The 20,894-nt window shown below is 44.3% G+C and overlaps 2 protein-coding genes across 3 annotated transcripts in view; one reads left to right on the top strand and one right to left on the bottom strand.

Annotated features, from left to right (window-relative positions):
* Positions 1–1,675: 1,675 nt before the first annotated feature.
* Positions 1,676–10,771, top strand: LOC125429052 (cytochrome c oxidase assembly protein COX11, mitochondrial). The gene is made up of 4 exons (XM_048489814.1): positions 1,676–1,951; positions 4,772–4,927; positions 7,789–7,914; positions 10,361–10,771. The coding sequence occupies exons 1-4, from the start codon at positions 1,691–1,693 to the stop codon at positions 10,541–10,543; spliced, it is 726 nt and encodes a 241-aa protein (XP_048345771.1). The 5' UTR covers positions 1,676–1,690; the 3' UTR covers positions 10,544–10,771.
* A 1,154-nt stretch (positions 10,772–11,925) lies between these two features.
* TOM1L1 (target of myb1 like 1 membrane trafficking protein) overlaps positions 11,926–20,894 on the bottom strand; it is an 88,999-nt gene continuing 80,030 nt past the window's right edge. For both annotated transcript variants that reach the window (XM_048489812.1, XM_048489813.1), the window contains 3 exons: positions 20,180–20,258; positions 16,147–16,228; positions 11,926–12,880 (listed from right to left, as the gene is read on the bottom strand). In XM_048489812.1, the coding sequence (XP_048345769.1) occupies positions 12,814–12,880; positions 16,147–16,228; positions 20,180–20,258 (228 nt within the window). In that variant the 3' untranslated portion in view covers positions 11,926–12,813. The remainder of the gene's footprint in view (positions 12,881–16,146; positions 16,229–20,179; positions 20,259–20,894) is intronic.

The following is a 20,894-nucleotide window of genomic DNA, read 5'->3' as shown; positions in this document are numbered from 1 at the left end:
TGTTTGTTTGTTTATTCTTTAGACTTTTATACCGCCCTATCCCCAGGGGCTCCGGGCGGTGCACAACATATAAACATAGTACAATCATAAGAAAGTTAAAAACCTTTAAAAGCAGCGATAGAAACAATAAAAGCTAAGTATAATAAATATAATTCAAACAAAACAAAGCTTGAAAATGCTGTATATCTCTACAGCACAGATAAGGTGTCATCACTATCCAATGCTGTAGATCACAGGTGTCAAACTTGCGGCCCTCCAGATGTTCATGAACTACAATTCCCATCAGCCCTTGCCAGTATAGCCAATGCTCATGTTGGGAGGGACTGATGGGAATTGTAGTTCACGAACATCTGGAGGGCCGCGAGTTTGACACCCCTGATGTAGATCATGGGTGTCAAACATGAGGCCCAGGGGCCAGATCAGGCCCCTTGAGGGGGCTTACTGAGCCCATGTGCCAGTTGAGGCTACCCCCCCCCCCATCTGGCCTGGCAAGGCCAAGAATTGGGGGGGGGGGGTGCCTCAGCTGGCTCACAGGTCTAATAAGCCCCCTCAAGGCACTCCACTGATTGCTCACAGTCCAAAGACACCCCCACCACCCAGTGCTGTTCTGGGGCCAGCCAAGGCAGCCCCCATCCCCCCAGGGTCGACCTGACCAAGTTCCATTTAAGTCACATCCAGCCCTTGTAACAAACGAGTTCGACACTCCTGCTGTAGTTTGCCTTACATTAACATTTCCTGCTACACATTTTGAGCAAAACTTTCATATCACACATGCCAGATGGGGGGGGGGGGGGGTCATAAGAAGTTTTTTTCAGGGCTTGCCCAAAGTTCTCATTAGAAAAATGGAACAGTTTCTCCACGCTATGCATTTTGAGCGTAAAATCCCTTGTCTCAAAAATATTTTACTTATTTTAAAAGAGAAAAATATTACAGATGGTTTCCCTCCAGTGCTTTCTACATCCTTCCATTTTTCCAATATGCTCAGAAAACAGAAACAATCCCCCCCCCCTTTTTTTTCTTTTTTCTTTGCTAGCGCCGTTCACATCCCTACTTGGGTAATTGACATTTCTAATGTACTGAATGAGTGCCATCAACTACCCCAGGGAAAAGTTACGGTTTGGAACTGGGAGACTGGGACTCTAATAGCCATGAAGCTCAGTGAATGACCCTGGGCCAGGCACTTTCTCTCTGCCTAACCTACCTCACAGCGTTGTTGTTCAGATAAAATGGAGGCACAGAAAACCATGCATACTACTCTGAACTCTTGAGAAGAAGGATAGATAGGATAAATTGGATAGGTAGATAGATTAGATAGATTGGAGGGATTAGATAAATTGGATAGATTTGATAGATAAATTAGATGTATAGGATAGACTATATAGATAACATACAGATTAGAAGATGATGATGACGACAGACAGAACCAATTCGTCCCTCTCTCGTCTCCGGCATCCTTCCCTCTGTGTCCAGCCTGCAGGCAGGGAGTTCCACAGACACTCCTGGAGAGGAGGCGGGGCAGGAGTACGGAACGCGAACGCGAACTTACCCCCAGCGGCCTCCGTAGCCAAGGCGATTCCCTCGAGCAGGCGACTGCAGCGCCGCCGCCGCTAAAGTTCACCCTTCGTTCACCGCCGCGCGCAAATCTCGCGATGCGCGTGCAGCATAACACGCCCACGTGACCGGAAGCAGCATGGACGTATGCGGGCGGGAGTGGGTTCGCCTGGCGGCCAAGGGAGTCTGCGGAGGATGGGGCCCTTGGCGGGCTTGGGTCTGCCTCCGCGGCCAGGCGGCCCTTGCGGGGCGACACTGGACGAGCTCGGCGCGCTTCTCCGGGGGCGGGCAGGACTGGAGCCAGCGGAACAGAACGGTGCTGACCTATCTGGCTGCTGCGGCCGTGGGCATGGCAGGGGTGTCCTATGCGGCTGTGCCGCTGTACCGGCTTTATTGCCAGGTAAGGGGTCGGATGTGCAGTGGTTACAGCGAGAACCCCGCCTGCTGGGAGACCTCGGGCTTCCCTCGGCTGCAGTGCAAAGCTTATTGGTGTAAACAGGTTTTCTGAACGCCGCAGAGCTGATTATCAGGGAAGTATGTATAACTCTGACCTGCTGTGCTCCTCCTACTTTCTTAGTCATCATCCAAGGGATCATTGCCTAGATCGATTAGCAAAACCAGACGGAGGAGATAGAGAAGCCAAGCATCCTTTCACTCCCCCAAAGCGATCCGTGGTACTTACTGGAAGGAAAAAAGACACCTTTCCCAAATCTCTCTCTTTCCTGGAATCAGTGTCCGTTTCTGATACCAAAGAGGCAGCAACCAGGATTTTTACAAAGCAGTAAAATACAATATCAGTCAAATAGACAAGCAGCAAATTATTTGTTACAAAACCTGATTTTCCCCCCATAATGACTATTTTAACTGCAAAATTAGTGTTGTGATTTCACAAAATAGTCACTGCGAGGAACCAAGATTTCCCACTCCTCATGGGGTTGTGTTTAGTTAAACAGTTACATATAACGTGTGAGCAGTTTCTGACATTTCATGCATTATTATTTATTCTATTTAATGTGCTGCCCCTCCCTTCCAATCTTGGCGAGGCTTACAACATATAAAGCATTAAAATAGTTAAATATCCATGAAACATACACCTACATCCTAGCAGCAATGAACTACCAATTCATAAAAATTTAACAAATAGCCGCCATAACTCCAAAGGGCCCTGATAACTGGATGATAAAGTTAGAAATTAGACATTAAGAGGAGATCTTGGTGGTTAGCCACAGTTGCCTCAACCGTATGCCTAGCAGATGGTGGGAACTACATCTTGCTGACCCTTCAGAACATGAAAAGAAAATCCTTTTTGTTCTCAGGGTTTATAGACCTGTTTGTTATGATCCAGCAGCTGAGTAAAAGCTTAGCTCCCAAAATATGTAGGACAATTTGGACATGGTTGTTATTCTGTTATTGTAGAGACAGAAAAATGATCTTGACTGTTATGTAAACTTTTGCTAGTAAGTAATCAGTACTTTGTCTTATAATATGACAAAAATATATTTACTGTGCTGTGACTAACTAAAGTTTGCCTCATCTTAATAAATCAAAATGCTTGTCTGTAATGCAATAATAAAATTGGGGGATTTATTTACTCATAAAATGTGGCAAAGTAATTGGGGGTTCCCCGGAACTGATGAGGTTTATTGGGATGGGGCAGCGTCAGAGCAAAACTTTTTCTTTTCCAGAAGGTAGTGACAGAAATTTGGTGATGCAGATCTAATTTTGCAGGGTCAAATCTTGACCACATTCCTGCCCTTCTTGACAGAGAAGAAAGTTACTTGCTGTTTCTTGTATGCATTCTTAGAATTAAACTGGATTGACTAATAAACTGTCACTAATATTTTTAATTTCCATTTCCCCATCCAGCCTTGTATGTAACACATCTGCTCCCCCATAGTCTACCGTACTGGCACCTTAACACTACACATTCATTTAGAGATGAGTTCCATTGAACACAGTAGAATTTACATCTTAGTCCAAAAGAAGACTGGGCTGCGATTCTGTATGTGCCTGTTTCTAAATACAAAAAAAATCAGACTGTGACGATAAAATTCTGTTCCCACTTATTTGTGAATAAGCCCTGAAGCCAATCAGACATGTTGCTGAGTAACCAAGCTGGGAGTATTTGTTTCCTCTGTTTGAAAAGCTGATCTTCCACTTACTGGTTGTAGCAGCCTGGGCTTCCTTTCTGAGACAAGGGAGAGAAAGGGAGAAATTCCCAGTTGGGCACAAAAGTAAACACAGAAATAGGGGAGAGGAGAAGACCTCACAGGGAACTCTTTGGTTTGTGCTGGCCAAGTCTGCTATAGATAATGGTAAAAATGCATTGGGCCATAAGCTGCAGTTTGGCTACTGCGGAGCTGTCGGTGGTTCTTGAGCCGTGGTTTGACTACCCCTGATCTATATGGATGTGTTAAATATATGCTTTTTTATCCTAATATGCATGTGTTAAGCGCTGTCAAGTCATTTCCAATTCACGGCGACCCTATGAACCAATGTCCTCCAGTTAGAGGCGTAGCTAGGCCAGAGTGCGCCCAGTGCACGCTCTGTATTTTCCACCCCTGCCCCACCCTGCAGCCCCCTGCCCCCCTTACTTTAGTGCAGGCTGGAGAAGTGGCCTGTTCCCTTCAGGCTGAAAATGGCCTGGTGGGAACTACATTTCCCATGGGCCCCTGGGGCTTGCAAGGTTTCCTGGGAAGTGTAGTTCCCACCAGGCCTTTTTCAGCCTGAAGGGAACAGGCTGCTTCTCCAGCCTGCACTGCTTCACAAAGGTAAGTGGGGGTGTGCGATCCCCCCCACACACACCCGGGCGCATGCCCGGTGCAACGCGTAGTAGTTCTGCCTCCAGAACTTCTCCAAACTGAGGACTATGGCTTCCTTGATAGAATCAATCTGTCCGTTATTGGGTCTCCCTCTTTTTCTTTTTGTTTCAACTTTTCCCAGCATTATTGTCTTTTCCATAATGTGACTCTTGTCTTTTCATAATGTGACCCAAATATGATAGCCTCAGTTTGATCATTTTAGCTTCTAGGGACAGTTCAGGCTTGATTTGATCAAGAACCCACAGATGTTTCTTATCAGCTGTTATTGTTTGTACCAATAAACTTTTAATTTATTGCACCTTTGGAGTTGTTGGTCCTAAACAAATCTTGGAATGTTTGGTTCTTTTGGATTGTTTGTTCAGCCACGTTTTTAATAATTGTAACTTTTTTTCATTAAGGCTACTGGACTTGGTGGGTCTGCAGTAGCAGGTCATGGGTCAGACCAGATTGAGACAATGGAACGTGTAAAAGATCGCATTCTAAAGATCACTTTCAACGCAGATGTACATTCAAGTCTTCAGTGGAATTTCAGGCCTCAACAGACTGAAGTTTATGTAAGTGATTGAAGATCCAGTGGAAAAGAGGTCCCCAACCTTTTTATTGGTGTACCCCTTAGCAACCCTTTTTCCTAAAATTGAACCCCCATTTTCAATTTTTTTTTTTTTGGTCAAGGAACCTTTATTGGTATAGTAATACTACAGTGTTGTATACATAGGGTTCATCCAACTGAATAAGAAAAGAAAAAATTGGCATAAGAATATAAAAAGAATTTTTACACATTAAAAAGAGGAGAAAAAAGGGGAATGAAGGTATTGTTCAGATTTTGCTCCTGGAGCTCTGGCTTATGTACATGTCAAGAAATTTGGCAACTGTCATTTACATCACTGCTGGATTTCTAATAAAAAGGTAATATTTTGTAAATTTGATGCGTGCTCTCTTTTAATCAGCAGGGTTGATAAATATTTGGTTCTGGGTACGGCGTAAAGGGGTCAGTATGGTAGGATATGGTCTGTGGAATCTACACAATTTCCATTGCACGTACATAGTCTTTGATGATAGGGAGTTTTGGTGGCTCTCCCTGTTAGCACAGCTGATGGAAGAGCATTGCAGCTAGCCAACATCATTGCTCTTCGTAATCTGGGCACAATTATTTGATGAAGGTATTGGGGGGCCCTACTTCCAATATAAGGAATGCTCAGGGCAAGAGGAGAGCAAGACCTGGAAACCTTTTCAGTTAGGGTTTGATGTTCCTGATCAAGCAACCTCCTTTTCAATCACTGGAAAATCTGTTTGGATGGGAGCATGGCCAAAGAGTCCAAGGAGTAACCTAACTTAATGATTTTAGATTCAATAGTGCCCCACCATTCAGAGTAACAGAGAGTCTGCAGGGCTTTGTACATCAGAGAGGTACATCACAGTTGAAACAGACGCAGCCAGTATTTGAATGTGACAAGCCAGGCTCTTGTCTCTAAGAGGTGTTGTCCGGTCTCGAGGCACAGAGCAACATAGGGCACACAGTGGGGCATGCCCAGGAGTCTGTATAAAAATCGAGACTGCACTTGTGCACTGAGTGGGACCAGGAGCCTTTCCAGAGTGAAACTCCATATAATAGTTGCTGGGACACCTTGGAATTAAAAACTTTAATTGCCACAGGTACGAATCGTTTGCCCTTGTTATAAAAAAAGCATAAAATTGCTGATACGCTGGCCGTGGAATTTGTAATGGCATAATATCTGTGACTGGCCCAGCCCCCTCTATAATGAAGATGGATTCCCAGATATTTGAAGCATTTGACCTGTTTCAACTCATGGCTTCCTAGCATCCAACGGGATGGCTTCCAAGATCTTGAATACACTACAACCTTAGATTTTGGGGAGGTTAGTAGCAGGCCATTATAAACCCCCATATTAGCAAACACACTATGTAACTTTTTTCACGTACCCCAAAATGCTCTGGCACATACCCCTGGGGGTACACATATTCCAGGTTGGGAACCACTGTAGTAGAGTTTTATGTCTTGGGTTTTTCCTTCCAGACATTGATGTGAATGCCAAACTTTATTGTGTTTGACCTTCTAATACGGGGAGGGGGTTGTGACTGCTCATGCTAAATTGTACTCAAGTGACATTGCCCCTTATTTTACAGTTAACCTTATGAGGCACTGGAAATCTACCGACCGTCCTGAAGTATAACGCTTTGGGCAGACACTATAAATTCAGCACTTTCAGATTTCTATGCATCGCATCTTTATATGAGACTTTTTTTAAAAAAAATCCTGCTTTCCAAGCTCCTTTTATCTTAAATGCAAACAATCGTAACACTTAAGTTATGAAATTGTGGAGACCAGAAGGCAACATGCATAACCAAACTCCATTAAGGTTAATGACAAATCTGATATTTTAATGTTTGGAAACAGTCCTTTGCGGCAGACACATCATATTCTGATTCAGATATAAATGAGCCATGTACTGAGGGTGTTGTCAGAATGCTCAGATTCGGTATACAGTGGAACCTCGGTTATTGTCACCTTCAGATATCGTTGTTTTCGGTTTTCGCCGGTCACCCCTGGCCATTTTTTGCCTTTGTTTTTTGCCTTCGGTTGCCTACACTTTTTGCGTAAATTTGCTGCGCCGTTTGCGTAGTGCATGCGCAAACAGTGTAGCTTCAGTTTTCGCCCGTTTCAGTTTTTGCCGAGCGTCGCTGGACGGATTATCAGCGAAAACCGAGGTTCCGCTGTATATGAGTTCAGAGCAGGCTGTTGCCATTCGTGGTTGAGAATTCTATTCACCTCATTTATATCCACCTCCCCCCTCCCCCTCAAAAGTGGCTTACAACATTCTCCCCTTCTCTAGTTTATCCTCTGTGAAGTGGGCTAGGCCGAGCTTCCATTACTTTAATATGATTGGTGCAAGAGACTGTGACGCTATTTCTATGGAAGACTGGTGCTGGGCAAAGTACTAGTTTGAACCTTATAAAGGCAGTGTATAGAACTTTGTATGTATTTTTAGGCTTCTTTCTTAGTGTTTAGTCTTGTGTAGCTTTAGAACTGTATGTAGTGTATTGTATGCTGCAACTACCAAGTAAAGCCTTCCTGTGGAAAGAACAACAAGTAAAGCCTTCCTGTGGAAAGAACAACTTATTCCAAGAAGGTGGGAGACTGCTGAGTGTAAGCAGTTGGACTACTGGACCTCCTTGTCTACTATGGGTAGCTCCGCTCTACTCTGCTGATATAAATACCCTTTCCTCCCATTCTTAGAGATTTTTTTCCCATTTAGACTAATGCATTGTAAAAATTCTGTAAGAATGTATCCAAAGTTCATTTCAGATCAAGCTTTTAGTGCAATTTCACCATATTCTGGTTGGCTGAGGAAAAAACAAGAAAACTCACCAGAGAAAAATTCCTTCCCTCCTCTAGGTAGTTCCGGGAGAGACCGCACTGGCATTTTACAAAGCAAAGAATCCCACAGATAAACCGATTATCGGTATCTCTACCTACAACGTTGTGCCTTTTGAAGCGGGCCAGTATTTCAACAAAATACAAGTAAGTGAAGTATGACGCTGTGAAAGCAAATTGCAGATGTCAGCTCAGTTTTTAGAACTTGGCCCCAGTCTGGTGGATAGCTCTGTCCAATGAGACCAGAGCCCTGCAGGACAAACAGTTCAGCAGGGCCTGTAAGATGGAGCTGTTCTACCAGGCGTATGGTTAAAGCAGCTTTGATACCATCTGGCCTCCCCCTTCCTTTCCTCTCTCTTTCCACCATTTGCCATCAGCAACCCTTGAGGGGGTGGAATGTTAAGAAATCACCATCTTAGAGGTATTTATCAGATGCATTTATTGCTGTTGTTTTACTGTTTGATGTTTATACTGTTTTATATTGTATTATTATGATGTGAGGCACAGTAGTTTGTTTGTTTGTTTGTTTATTATTTGGATTTGTAGATCGCCCCATCCCCAAGGGGCTCTGGGCGGTGCACAACAGCATCAGCATATATACAATGTATAACAAAGGATCACAATAGTGACCACATAAACAATTGTTCCATTTACTAAAATCCATTAAAATCCATTCAAACAGCAGTCAAAACAATAATAACAGGCGTCCCATAACCCAATTCATTAAAAGCCTCCCCAAAAAGCGGGAACGGCCGGACTCCTCCCTAGGAGGGTAACGAAGATGTAAACAAAGATAGAATAATAAAAACAAGTGAGTAAAGGGGGAGGGGGTACATTGATTCCCAAAACCGTAGAACTAAGAAGGAGCCTTAGTGATTAGTGATTGCTTGCGGTTTCATAAATATTTTTAGTACTTTTCATTCAAGCAGCGGTCACAACCACATTATTTAACAGTTGGACGGCATCTGGCTCTTTCCTCTTACTGTTGCAAACAGGATGATTACGTTATTTGTTTTATTTATTTAACTTCTGGACCGTTCCTCTTCTCTCAGGCTTGGAGCAATTAACAACATAATAATCACATAACATGAAACCAGTAACATTTCTAAAACAGTCCAATCCTGTAGTTTAAAACTAACAAAAATCAAATGGCAACGCAATTTACGGTTTCTCAAAATTCCCCTACTGACGAGCTTGGTACAAGTGGGACTCAATCCATCTGCCTCAACGGCTCCACCCATGACAAAGTTTAAATTATTACAAGGTGGTATGCAGAGAAAGGGAGGCCCATGATGGTAAAAACACTGCTCCCTCAACCACATGCGTGACGGAACAGCTCTGTCTTATAGGCCCTGCGGAACTGTGACAGGTCTTGCAGGGCCCTGGTTTCACTCAACAGAGTGTTCTTCCAGGTCAGAACCAGGAGCTATAAAACCCTTATTTTGCTTATTTTGTTCTCTGTTACAAACTTGGTCTAACGTTGATCGAGACAAATGTATTGTTGCTTACATTTAGGTTCTGATTACGTCTCCATTATAGGACTAAACCCTAGAGCCTTATACATTACATGCTGTTAGATTCCTTCCAGTCATCATGGTATAAGCAAATAATAACAAAGGCCCCTTCCGCACACACAAAATAATGCGTTTTCAAACCACTTTCACAACTGTTTGCAAGTGGATTTTGCCATTCCGCACAGCTTCAAAGAGCATTGAAAGCAGTTTGAAAGTGCATTATTCTGCATGTGCGGAATGGGCCAAAGATAAGAACATTTGGGATCTCTTTGGACTCTTTAGGCAACTCAGATGAACAATATTTATTCACAACTATAAAGCAAAGACTTGTTGACATGGAGAAACAAGTAATACTTTCTCACACAATGAGACCTTGTTCCCCATTGATATCCCCATTGATATACAATCTCCCCTCAGAACCTGGGCTCCTTCCAACATACTTTTCAAATCTCACCTCTCCATGCTTCCAGCATGTTTTTATGCAAGTTAGACTTAACATTCTTCCACTGGCTACCTATAAGGGAAGATGTGCAAATATCCCGTATAGCGAGCGGTTTTGCCCATGTTCACAGGAGCATATAGAGACCACCAAGCATGTATTCTTATATTGTAAATTCTATACATCCCCAAGGGACACATTCATCAAACCCCATCTGAATGAAGCTCTACCGACCTCTGACAAAGGAAAACTCAAATACTTACTCCGTGACAAAAACCCTCAGATTATTACAGATGTAGCCACATTCCTAGTAAGGGCAATAAAGATCCGAAATCTCCAAGTCACTCCCGTCTAACCATATGGACAATCAATTAAAACTAGTTTGCATACTTTCTACTTCCATTTGCTATCCCTAGTGGGTAGTTTTATGCTATTTTATGTATTTATATGCCAATAAAAGGTGTTGTTGTCCCACAAGTACACTGGCCCCACAGCGTTTAGGGCTTTGTAAAGTACCTATTATGGACTTTTTTGATGATTTGGCTATATTATTTCATCTGAGCTAGGCGCAGCTTAGTTGCAGCAACAGATTGTGAGTGTTCATTGAGAATTTTTAAAATATTTTTTTCCAAATATCCAGTGCTTTTGTTTTGAAGAACAGCGACTTAATCCTCATGAAGAAGTAGATATGCCAGTCTTTTTCTTCATTGATCCTGAATTCGCAGAAGACCCAAAGATGGCCAAGGTTAGCTTGATTACTCTCTCTTACACCTTTTTTGAAGCAAAAGAAGGACAGAAGCTACCTCTCCCTGGCTATAACTAAATTTCGTAGCACCTGGACTCTGCACTGGAGATTTTTCTGCTATAAAATACTGGTGATTTACAGACTACACCAATATTTATTCTGCAGCAGAAGAAGGAACACGGTGAAAATCTGAAAAGCAGAAATTCTATTTTAGATGTACAATGATGTCTGCTTGTTCTAAAGATGTGATATTTAATTTTTACATATGTCTGCAAATGCAGTGAATAAAAATGGCTCAAGGCACTAGTTTTTCTCATTCACAGGTAGGTCTTTGTTACAAATGTCATTGGATGAGTGTCATGGAATACATGTATGCAAAATTGTGTACCTTCACTTTTAAAAACTGTTTGACTATCATAGGTTTTCATCACTCACTAAAATGTATAGGCTTCTGCTTCGAACATATCTATACTGACTTGCTGCCATTTTGAAATGTTGAATAAACAGCAGTTTAGCATAAAATCTTCATTCTAGTGAGTCTAGATAGTTATAAAAAGTTTTATATAAAGAGTTATATAAAAGGGTATCACAAGCAAAGCTAGCTGTCATCCCAAACTTTCCAAAACTTAGCTGTATTATATTATGAAAAAAACGGGTATTGGGTACATTTTCCATCTTCCGGAAAATCTACTACTAATCTACTAATCATGAGAAGATTGAGTTTACCTGGGTCTTCTGTGACTTACCCATTTTATGGGGGGAAAGTTTTACACAATATAAAGCAAATTTAGTAAGGGGTAATGTTTTTTAAAAAATCAGGCCATATCAAGAGGGAAAATTTTTGACTTTAAGAGAACACCACTTCAGCTAGTGGAGATTTTCCAAATGCGTAGATTACTGCAGAGAAATACATTTAAATGTGTTCCAGTATACTGTTAAGTCTCAGTGGGTACCTTAGTTCAGTGCTAGACGAGAACAGGGGTAAATAATTATTTCAGCCACTATGTGGTGCCCTACTTAAATAGCCGTGCAAACAATATACAAAGAACAAGTAGAAGGTTAACTAGGAGAAAAAAGAGTTTTTAAAAGAAGCCGAACACCTTCCAGAAGCATGGTAGAGCAAGAGCTGTTCCGCCGGGCCTTTGGAGGAACTGGCTGCTGATATGGTGCCCCCCTCCCTGTTTGGCCCTCGTTTGACCCTGATATCTGGGTCATTTGTCATCTACCGAGGCCGCCATGCCTCCCTCTGGGGGGGTGGGGAGGGAATCTTAAAATTAGGATGCTGGACGCCATTCATATTTTCATTCCCTTGATAATTATTGTTTAATTGTTGCTGCCTTTTAATGTTTTTAATTATTCTGTATTGTAGCTTTTATTTGTTGTACACCGCTCAAAGCCCTTCGGGGATGGGGCGGTATAAAAGCCTCAAAATAAATAAATAAATAAATAAAATAACTCAATTTTCCACCATAATTTGTTTATTAGAACTGTATAAAAACTTTATCCAAGTTGTAGAACATAATTAAATATTGCACACACACGGCAGGGAGACTTGCAGCTTACCGATATGCCAGGCTACAAGCAAACTGAAGCTAACTGCAATTACTTTTATTCTTTGCCTTTGGTGGACGAAATCTCAGAAAAACACACAGTTTTGTTTTTAAGCAAAGTGAAGGCACTTCTCAAAGACACTCTTCTACATTATATGAGCCATCACCAAACAACTGCTTAGATAACCTGAGTTGTTGAGGGGAAGGGAGAAATGAACACAGTAACCCCCAAATTAAGTACTTTTGGAATCAGTTTCTTTTTCAGTGGTTACTTGGCAGCTTCTTCCAAAACCTAGAGCCAGACCTGCTTTTGCAGGACGTACTTAGTCACTGTTCATGGGTGAAAACAAACGTACATGGGGAAAGCAGATGGCAAGACTGAGAGTTTAGAGCACTAAAGGTTCCTTGATGCAGTTCTTCCTGTTAAAAGTATTTCACATATTATTAAGCAAGGTGTATTATACCGTATGAGTGAAAAACCTATTTTATTATGTCAGTTACAATGTGTGGTATTCCCACCACCAACTCTTGGAAAGCACACTGTATATCATTCGCAGACTTCAATCGAGAATACATGGAGAACCTCGCGCTTTTTGTGATCCATCGGAACTTAACGTCAAATAATGCACTTAAGGTAGAGTCTCCAAGAGCAACTCAAGGCTTAGGTTGTGTGTCAAAGAGAGACTTTCCCTACCTACTCAAAAAATACTATTGCTTAACTGATAAGCCTCTGAGTTAGCAAAACAGTCTTTAGTGTTGAAAAAGAAGGTGCTTTCGCTTCACTTGGACCTCTTGAGTCTAGCAACTTGTTGGAGTTTTAACACTAGGTCTGAAGAGATGTGCATCAATTTCTTCATAAATAGGTCTGAAATCAAAGCAAAGAGTAAACACTGGGTTATATTAGGTTGTGTTCAACAAAGCAACACCAGTAGGCTGGAGATTCTGCATACCACATTGCTAGCCTTCTCTTCGTGTCTTATTGTACCTTACCTTTAAGCCAGGGCAAAAACAAGATGAGAAATACCTGGTGACCTCCAGTATATGTACCTGAAATATCTCATTGTATTTGTCCAACTTTTAGGCCAGGTTGAAAACATGAGAACTGCCTGGTGACCTTCCATATAAGTACCTGAAATACGTACTGTACTTGTTCCTTTAGGCCCGGGTGAAAAGAAGATGAAAACCACCTGGTGCTCTTCAGTATATGGAACTGTGACGGATTAGTGTTTAAAATGGTTAATTTAAAAAGGTGTAGTTCAGTCAGAGCAGGAGCACCAAGAGTTAACCAGAGCTCCACCTGATTGCCCGACTGAGATGCAGTAGCCAGGAGCCACAGAGCGGGGGGTTCACCTTATAAAAGCAGATAGAGCTTGTCAAGGAAATAGATTGGGAGACTGTGAGATTTGACAGAGAGATTGAGCCTGTCACAGTGAAGAGTCAGACGCAGATCATGTCAGTCCACAGGTCTAGTCAGTCAGGAGATCCTGTCTGGAGACAGTGAGTGTCAGAGAGACACAGAGAGAATGGCTAGGTGGCCAGAGTTCTCTAAGAAATCTCAGAGAGGAAGGATCAGTGTTCACACCAGGGGCTAGGTGGCCCGGTGTTGGTGGAAGACAAGAGGGAAACTTGTTTCACGGGGGCACTCCCAAGACCACACAGGGGGCTTGGCTATCATCTCAGTAGGAGATCACATCTAGATATTTGGACTGGGTGTGTTAGCTTAACTGCCAGAGTTAAGTGTGGGGTTAGAGAACCCCAGAGTTTACTCTGTCCCAAGCCAGTATGAAACCCTTTGGAGTACAGGGTGGGTGCTTTAGGAAAGTGTTCAGAACCGTGTTGGAAGGTTTACCTTTAAAAGAGATACCTGTGTGTGTATGAAGCTAACTAACTTGAAACTGAAACAGCCATTTCTGTGAAACTGAATTTTAGTGGTAACAGATTCTAAGTAATACCTGTCTAAAGAACAAGAAACGCTTAAAACTTCTCTGTACCATCCAACTGAGAAGAAAAAGCTTGTAAATAAATTCTAGTTTGTTTTATTGTTTAAAAAGTCAGAGTTCCATTTTTTTCTCAAAAAGGTGGCAGCAAATGTTTCCTAATATCACAAGATTTTTCTACACTCAAGGTGGCCAATTTTTTCCAGCTGCATTAAAGGTATTCCAATCAAAATTACTGCCTCAGTTACTCTACGGAGCACCCATCTGGGGAGCGAAAACTGCAGCCAAACTAAAGAGTATACAACCATTGTTCATCCGCCGCCTGTTGGGTCTCCCAAATTCAGTCTCGTACCAAGTCCTCTGCTTTGAAACAGGAGTCTATATACACTCTCTGCTCAGGTCTGGCTTGCAGTGTTCAAATTTTGGCTTCGTCTCCACTTCAGAGCCTCCGCGAGCAGCTTGACCCAGCTTCTGCTAAGTGACCTATCCAATTACACTTGGCAAAACACAATCCTTAGCCAAATCCACAAAATAGGAATACCGTTTGATCAACTTCTTCAGTTAAACGAGAGCCAAGCATTCCACATCCTAAAACAGTGGTGGCGAACCTAAGGCACGGGTGCCAGAGGTGGCACTCAGAGCCCTCTCTGTGGGCACGCACAAACAGAGCCCCCCCCCCACACACACACACATCTTGGCTGGCCTGGGCTGCTGCACTCAATTTTTAGCATTAAACCTAAGACCTAGTTTTGGGGAAGCAGTGTAGGTAACCCTGTTAAGCACTGTTAAACCCCATTGATTTTCATGCAAAGAACTAAAGAATGATCCTTTAACTGGGAGTAAGCTCGGTTGCTGGCAATGGGGCTTGCTTCTGAGTAAACCCTCCTCATGATTCACCTGTTGGAAGAGTTGCACGGTTGCTTCAAAGCAAAGCCACCAACTACCACCAAGCTTACTCCCAAGTAACGGACACCTCGGAGCCAACCGTTTTTTCTAAACTAAAACCTCAGTATTCAGGTTAAATTGCTGTGTTGGCACTTTGTGATAAATAAGTGGGTTCTGGGCTGCAATTTGGGCACTCGGTCTCGAAAAGGTTCGCCATCACTGTCCTAAAACAACGAACTCTCAACAGAGATGGGCAGCTGCTCCTCGCAGGCACCCAAAGAACTTGCTCCCCCATTTCTATGGCATTTCACCACCTCTACCTGGCTCTATGCCTAAACACATGAACAATCCGATGACCCCTCAGTTATGCAGATTCTTCATGATGGCACGATGGAATATTCTCCCAACTGCCCAAACAAGAGGAAGATACAATAACATGCCACAGGGAAACAGAGTGTGTTCCTGAAGCGAAGGCCCTCTGGAATTAACTGAACACAGTCCCCTTAAATGTAATAAATTTGACCTCCATCGCCCTGTTTTCCTCAAAGCCATCAGGAAGGAAAAGGATTTAGCGAAATTAGACAGGGACTTGGTAGCATCTCTCCTCAGTGATTCCCACCCACTCACCACAGAGACAGTTGCCAGATTTCTTTAAGATCCTTGGTTCTAGAGGGAATTTTATGTATTAGTCTAATTAATTTTATCCCGTAAATAGTTATCTTGTTTTAGGCCATTAAAGGTTTTTGGAATTTGGTATGTCTCCTAACAGGATTTTGCCTAAAGGGCTTGTGTGTGCATGAGTGGGGCATGCCTAGGCTAACAGCAGCTATCAACTGAGCCCCTACACCAGACCTGGGCATTATACAGCCCGCGGGCCACATCCGGCCCGCCGGATGACCCTGACTGGCCCCCCTGCCGTGCTGGGGAGCGAGGCGTCTTTGAAAGCCCCGCAGAAGCCGGTTGCCTTGGCTGTCGGGCTCTCATAGGCGGGCTTTCAAAAGTGCCTCGCCCCCCTGCCTTTTGGCCCAGCCCTCCACAATATTTTCTGTTTCTTATGCGGCCCCATGGAAAAAATAATTGCCCACCCCTGCCCTACACACTTCCCCCTGCTGGGCCTCAATCAGGGAATGGAGTGTGTTGCAGTAACCCAAAACAACTGTGTGCATCTGATTGTGTGTTGAACCACTGACCTAAATAGATGTGATCAATAGACTTCTGAAGACATGGAAAAGGCTTTTGTGTACGTTAGCTTATAGTGTATTGTAAAAGGGGAAAAACTCACAACCTGGTCATTTTCAAAATCACTTACTCATTTTTGTCACTGGGAGCCAGCGGATCAAACTCCATGAGCTCATAATAATTGGGAGGCGACACCTGGCTTTTGGACCCGTCTACAAGAGAGAGAAAGCCAGAGATGACGAAACCAACATTTTTCACAGACATCCTGTCTCTTGTTCTCCTGATCAAGCATGGGACAATGTCCTGGTTGTCCTCACCGTCACCTTCCTCTATGATCTTAGGGCCGTGGGGGCGAACCTTTGGCACTCCAGATGTTATGGACTACAATTCCCATCAGCCCCTGCCAGCATGGCCAATTGCCAGCATGGCCAATTGCTGGCAGGGGCTGCTGGGAATTGTAGTCCATAACATCTGGAGTGCCAAAGGTTCGCCACCACTGTCTTAGGGTAACACAAATGGTATGTGAAATGGATCGATAGAAAAGGTGGTGAGAAAGGGGTGGGTGACAACCGGGTTTCCTCCACATTGGTAGCTGAGACGAAAAACAAGGTGTGTTTTTTTAATCAGCTCAAATGACTAACCAGTAACATGCACTATACTGAATAAATGAAGCAGAACCATGGTTGAACTTAATGGCTGTACTTACACCCATCTTCAGTTTTCACATACATGTTCAAGAAGAATAATTAGAAGAGTTGGATTTACATCCCTCCTTTCTCTGCTATAGGAGACTTAAAGGGGCTTACAAACTCCTTGCCCTTCCCCCCTCACAACAAACACCCTGTGAGGTATGTGGGGCTGAGAGAGCTCCTTAGAGCTGTGACTAGCCCAAGGTCACCCAGCTGGCGTGTGTGGGAGTGCACAGGCTAATCTGAATTCCCCAGATAAGCCTCTATAGCTCAGGTGGCAGAGCGGGGAATCAAACCCGGTTCCTCCAGATTAGAGTACACCTGCTGTCAACCACTACGCCACTGCTGCCGATCACATGTTTTTTAGATGCCCCATGTACGAACAGCCCCGAAAGGAAATCCTTAGTCCTATCCTGTCTGCCTTAACCGGCCTAAATCACAAAGATTTACTGGACTATATTTTGTCGGGCAGCAACCAGAAAACCACACGGAAAATGGCACGTTTCTGTGCACTCATCTGTAAAGACAAAAAGAGATATCCTGCGGCCGAATAGTCAAGGGAAGGGAAGATTAGATTAATTTTTAGACGACTTGGCTGGAAGTCCAGTTTTTAGCCAGACTTGGCCAGAAGTCCAGTTTTTTTAGACTTGGCCGGAAGTCCAGTTTTTTAGCCAGTTCTTATTGGCTTCCTTTTTGCAATACTGTAGAGGCCTTTTATACCTAAACTTTTATCACTATCCCAATCTTTGTACTTTTATCCATTGTATCGCAATTTTAGGTGTAACAGGATTTTAAACCTAAGTCACAGGAAAAAAATTCATATAAATTATTTAATTCCTGCGAATATCCCCTCAGTCAGTAATATTGACTATATATTTTGTACTATGTACTATCTTTGATTCGTGAATTATTATTGCTGAATTATGTATTTCTGTTTTTGCTGTTCTGGTCGTAGACTGTAAATAAAATTTATTTGATACACACACAACTGGTATGGTGGCCACCTCTGCAGCCCAGGACAAGAGGCATGAGGATGTGGGATGAGCAAGCCACACACAGACCAGCTGGTGCAGAGGGGCGAGGCCATGGCGGCATGGGCCCAATGCTTTCTGGGCACATCTGAGGGGAGGCCAGATGCTACAGGTGCATAACTGGGGTCTGCCTTCACCTGCCCCCCTGCTATTTAACTGGTATGGTGCCAGGAGCCTGTCTGCTCTCTGGCTTTTCCAACCATTCCCCCTCCCTTGACATGGGTTGTTATGGGCTGCTACTCTTATATATATGCTGGTTCAGTGGTGGGATCCAAAATTTTTAATAACAGGTTCCGATGGTGGTGGGATTCAAACAGTGGCGCCGCCACACACACGCACCTCCAGTCCCTATTGGGCAGGGAGGTTGCTTTAGTAACGCCTTCTCGGCACTCAGAAAAAATCAGTAACCACTTCTAGAGAAAGCGGTGAGAACTGGTTGGATCCCACCTCTGTGCTGGTTCCTTATTTCATCACAGCTTCTGTAGGCAGTACGGGTATTGGGACCGATACACTTGGGGGGCTGTGCGTCCACACCCGCCTCCCCCATTTTGGGGACTATCATAAGGGGTCTTGTGGCTGGGGGTCACGCAGTCGCACACCCAGCTCTGGGTCTTTAGGCAGGCTCTCACCCCCAGATGGCAAGGAAGCTAAGCGCTGGAACATGCCTGTGCTGATTCCTGGCTTGCCATGCGGCTGTTGACTTCCTGACGGGTGAACTGAGGGGACGGCGTAACTTCGGCCGATAGGTCTGTCCCCCAATGCGGGATCTTGTCCCATGATGCACCAGGGCTCCTTCTGCTGTAATCAATAAAAGCTGGGGCCTAGTTTCACTAACACAGTGTGTGGGTTGCCTCCCTCCCTCAAGCTTGCTCCACTACGAGATGTCAGGTCCACAAATGAACCTCAAGTGACACGGTGATCATGTGGGGTGGGGGTCAACTACCCCTCCCCAGCCCCCACACTGCTCTTGCTTTTCTTGCCTTCAGCCCCCACACTGCTCTTGCCTTTCTTGCCTTCAGACCTGAAAAATGGGGACATAACATTTTACACAGAGCAAATAGAATCCTATAGGAGCAGCAGTGGCGTAGGAGGTTAAGAGCTCGTGTATCTAATCTGGAGGAACTGGGTTTGATTCCCAGCTCTGCCGCCTGAGCTGTTGAGGCTTATCTGGGGAATTCAGATTAGCCTGTGCACTCCCACACATGCCAGCTGGGTGACCTTGGGCTAGTCACAGCTCTATGGAGCTCTCTCAGCCTCACCCACCTCACAGGGTGTTTGTTGTGAGGGGGGAAGGGCAAGGAGATTGTAAGCCCCTTTGAGTCTCCTGCAGGAGAGAAAGGGGGGATATAAATCCAAACTCTTCTTCTTCTTCAAGTTTGAAGCGAAGCAGTTCTGCTGGGAAGGTGTGACCTTGTACTGCTCGCTACACACTGCCTCAGTGAGCCTTGAAGTTCATCTAAATAGACCCGTTATTTATTTAGTATGTTTGCGTGCTGCCTCCCAGGGGAACCTGCTGGAGGAAACTAAAAAAAATACAGCAAAACTGATCCTCCAGCAATAAAACCGTCCTGATTTACAGGCATAAAAACTAGCAGCTTGCAAAATCTAGAAAGCATCTCAACAGCATAAAACAGTGTTTCCCAACCTTTTCGAGGTCAGGGTACCCTTGACCTCACTCTTCATATCTCACGGTACCCCTGCCACCCCTGCGCCACCCCCCACCTTCCCCGTCCATTGCCCCTGCTTGCCACGCCCCACCTTCCCCTCCCAGAGTGAAGGGTAGCACTGGGGGGGGGGGGGCTGCTGACCTTGTGGCAGGCACTGCCCCATGGGCCAGGTCCATGTCCTTGCTGGCACCGGTGGGAGACACCACAAAAATGAGGGGGGGGCGGTAGTGTTGCCGCGGTACCCCTGGGACATGCTCACGGCACCCCAGGGTACCACAGAACCCTGGTTGAGAATGGCTGGCATAAAACATTCCATCATTGAAGCATAAAAGCAGAGCCATAAAATCCCCAAATAGGTGAGGATCATAAAAACAAAATGATGGGCTACAACCTCAGATAAAAGCTTGCAAAGGAACAGAAATGCTTTGGTCAGGTTAACAAGGTAGGCATAAGGCAAGCTTGAGGGACAAGAGCATTATACCACAGGGGTGCCACCACTGAAAAGCGCAGGTCTCTGGGCCCCTGCCAGCTTGCCACTGTGGACTGGGCCCAAAGAGCGACGGTTAGGATGAAGATTTTAACTGGCAGGCTGGACATTATGGGACAAGATACTCCTTCAGTAACCCTGGTCCCAAGCCATTTAGGACTTGAGAGAGATGAGTCCCAGCCCTTCAAATCATGTTTTTGCAGCAGCATCTTGAGTTTTCTACTGACATTTGGAAACCAGTGACAGTTACTTCAAGGTAAGCACTAACTGCAAATGTTTCAGCTGTTACCTGTTGCTGGCATATCTCTTGTCCCATTAATCCGAAGGCTGACTGGATGGAGAGGAACAGGATTTAGAAAGGAGTTTACCTAAGGAAATGAAGTGGAAGGAATTAGGTGGGGAGGAAGAGGTTTAGCACTGCTCATTATTTACTGTACAAATCTGGAAAGCAAACATGAATTGAAATTTCAATTCATGTGGACAGAAAAAAAACATTATCCCTTTTTAAGAAGAAGAAGAGTTTGGATTTATATCCCCCCTTTCTCTCCTGCAGGAGACTCAAAGGGGCTGACAATCTCCTTGCCCTTCCCCCCTCACAACAAACACCCTGTGAGGTAGGTGGGGCTGAGAGAGCTCCGAGTAGCTGTGACTAGCCCAAGGTCACCCAGCTGGCGTGTGTGGGAGTGTACAGGCTAATCTGAATTCCCCAGATAAGCCTCCACAGCTCAGGCGGCAGAGCTGGGAATCAAACCCAGTTCCTCCAGATTAGAAACACGAGCTCTTAACCTCCTATGCCACTGCTGCTCCCTTTTTACTGCTTATAACACAATTCTGTGCCAGCGGTCTTCAACCCCTGGGACCTACGGGTGGGCAACCAGTCCTTAGAAAGCCACCATTTTTCCAGCACTGGGAAGACCTGCTCCTAAAGTATATACGTAGAGAATAGGAGGACCACGTTCCCTGCCTTTCTTTGCCCACATGCTGGCAGAAGTTGCAGGCAACAA

The sequence above is a fragment of the Sphaerodactylus townsendi genome, linkage group LG03 (genome assembly GCF_021028975.2).
Source record: "Sphaerodactylus townsendi isolate TG3544 linkage group LG03, MPM_Stown_v2.3, whole genome shotgun sequence".
NCBI classification, from domain to species: domain Eukaryota; kingdom Metazoa; phylum Chordata; class Lepidosauria; order Squamata; family Sphaerodactylidae; genus Sphaerodactylus; species Sphaerodactylus townsendi.
This window is presented reverse-complemented; position numbering and strand designations above follow the sequence as displayed.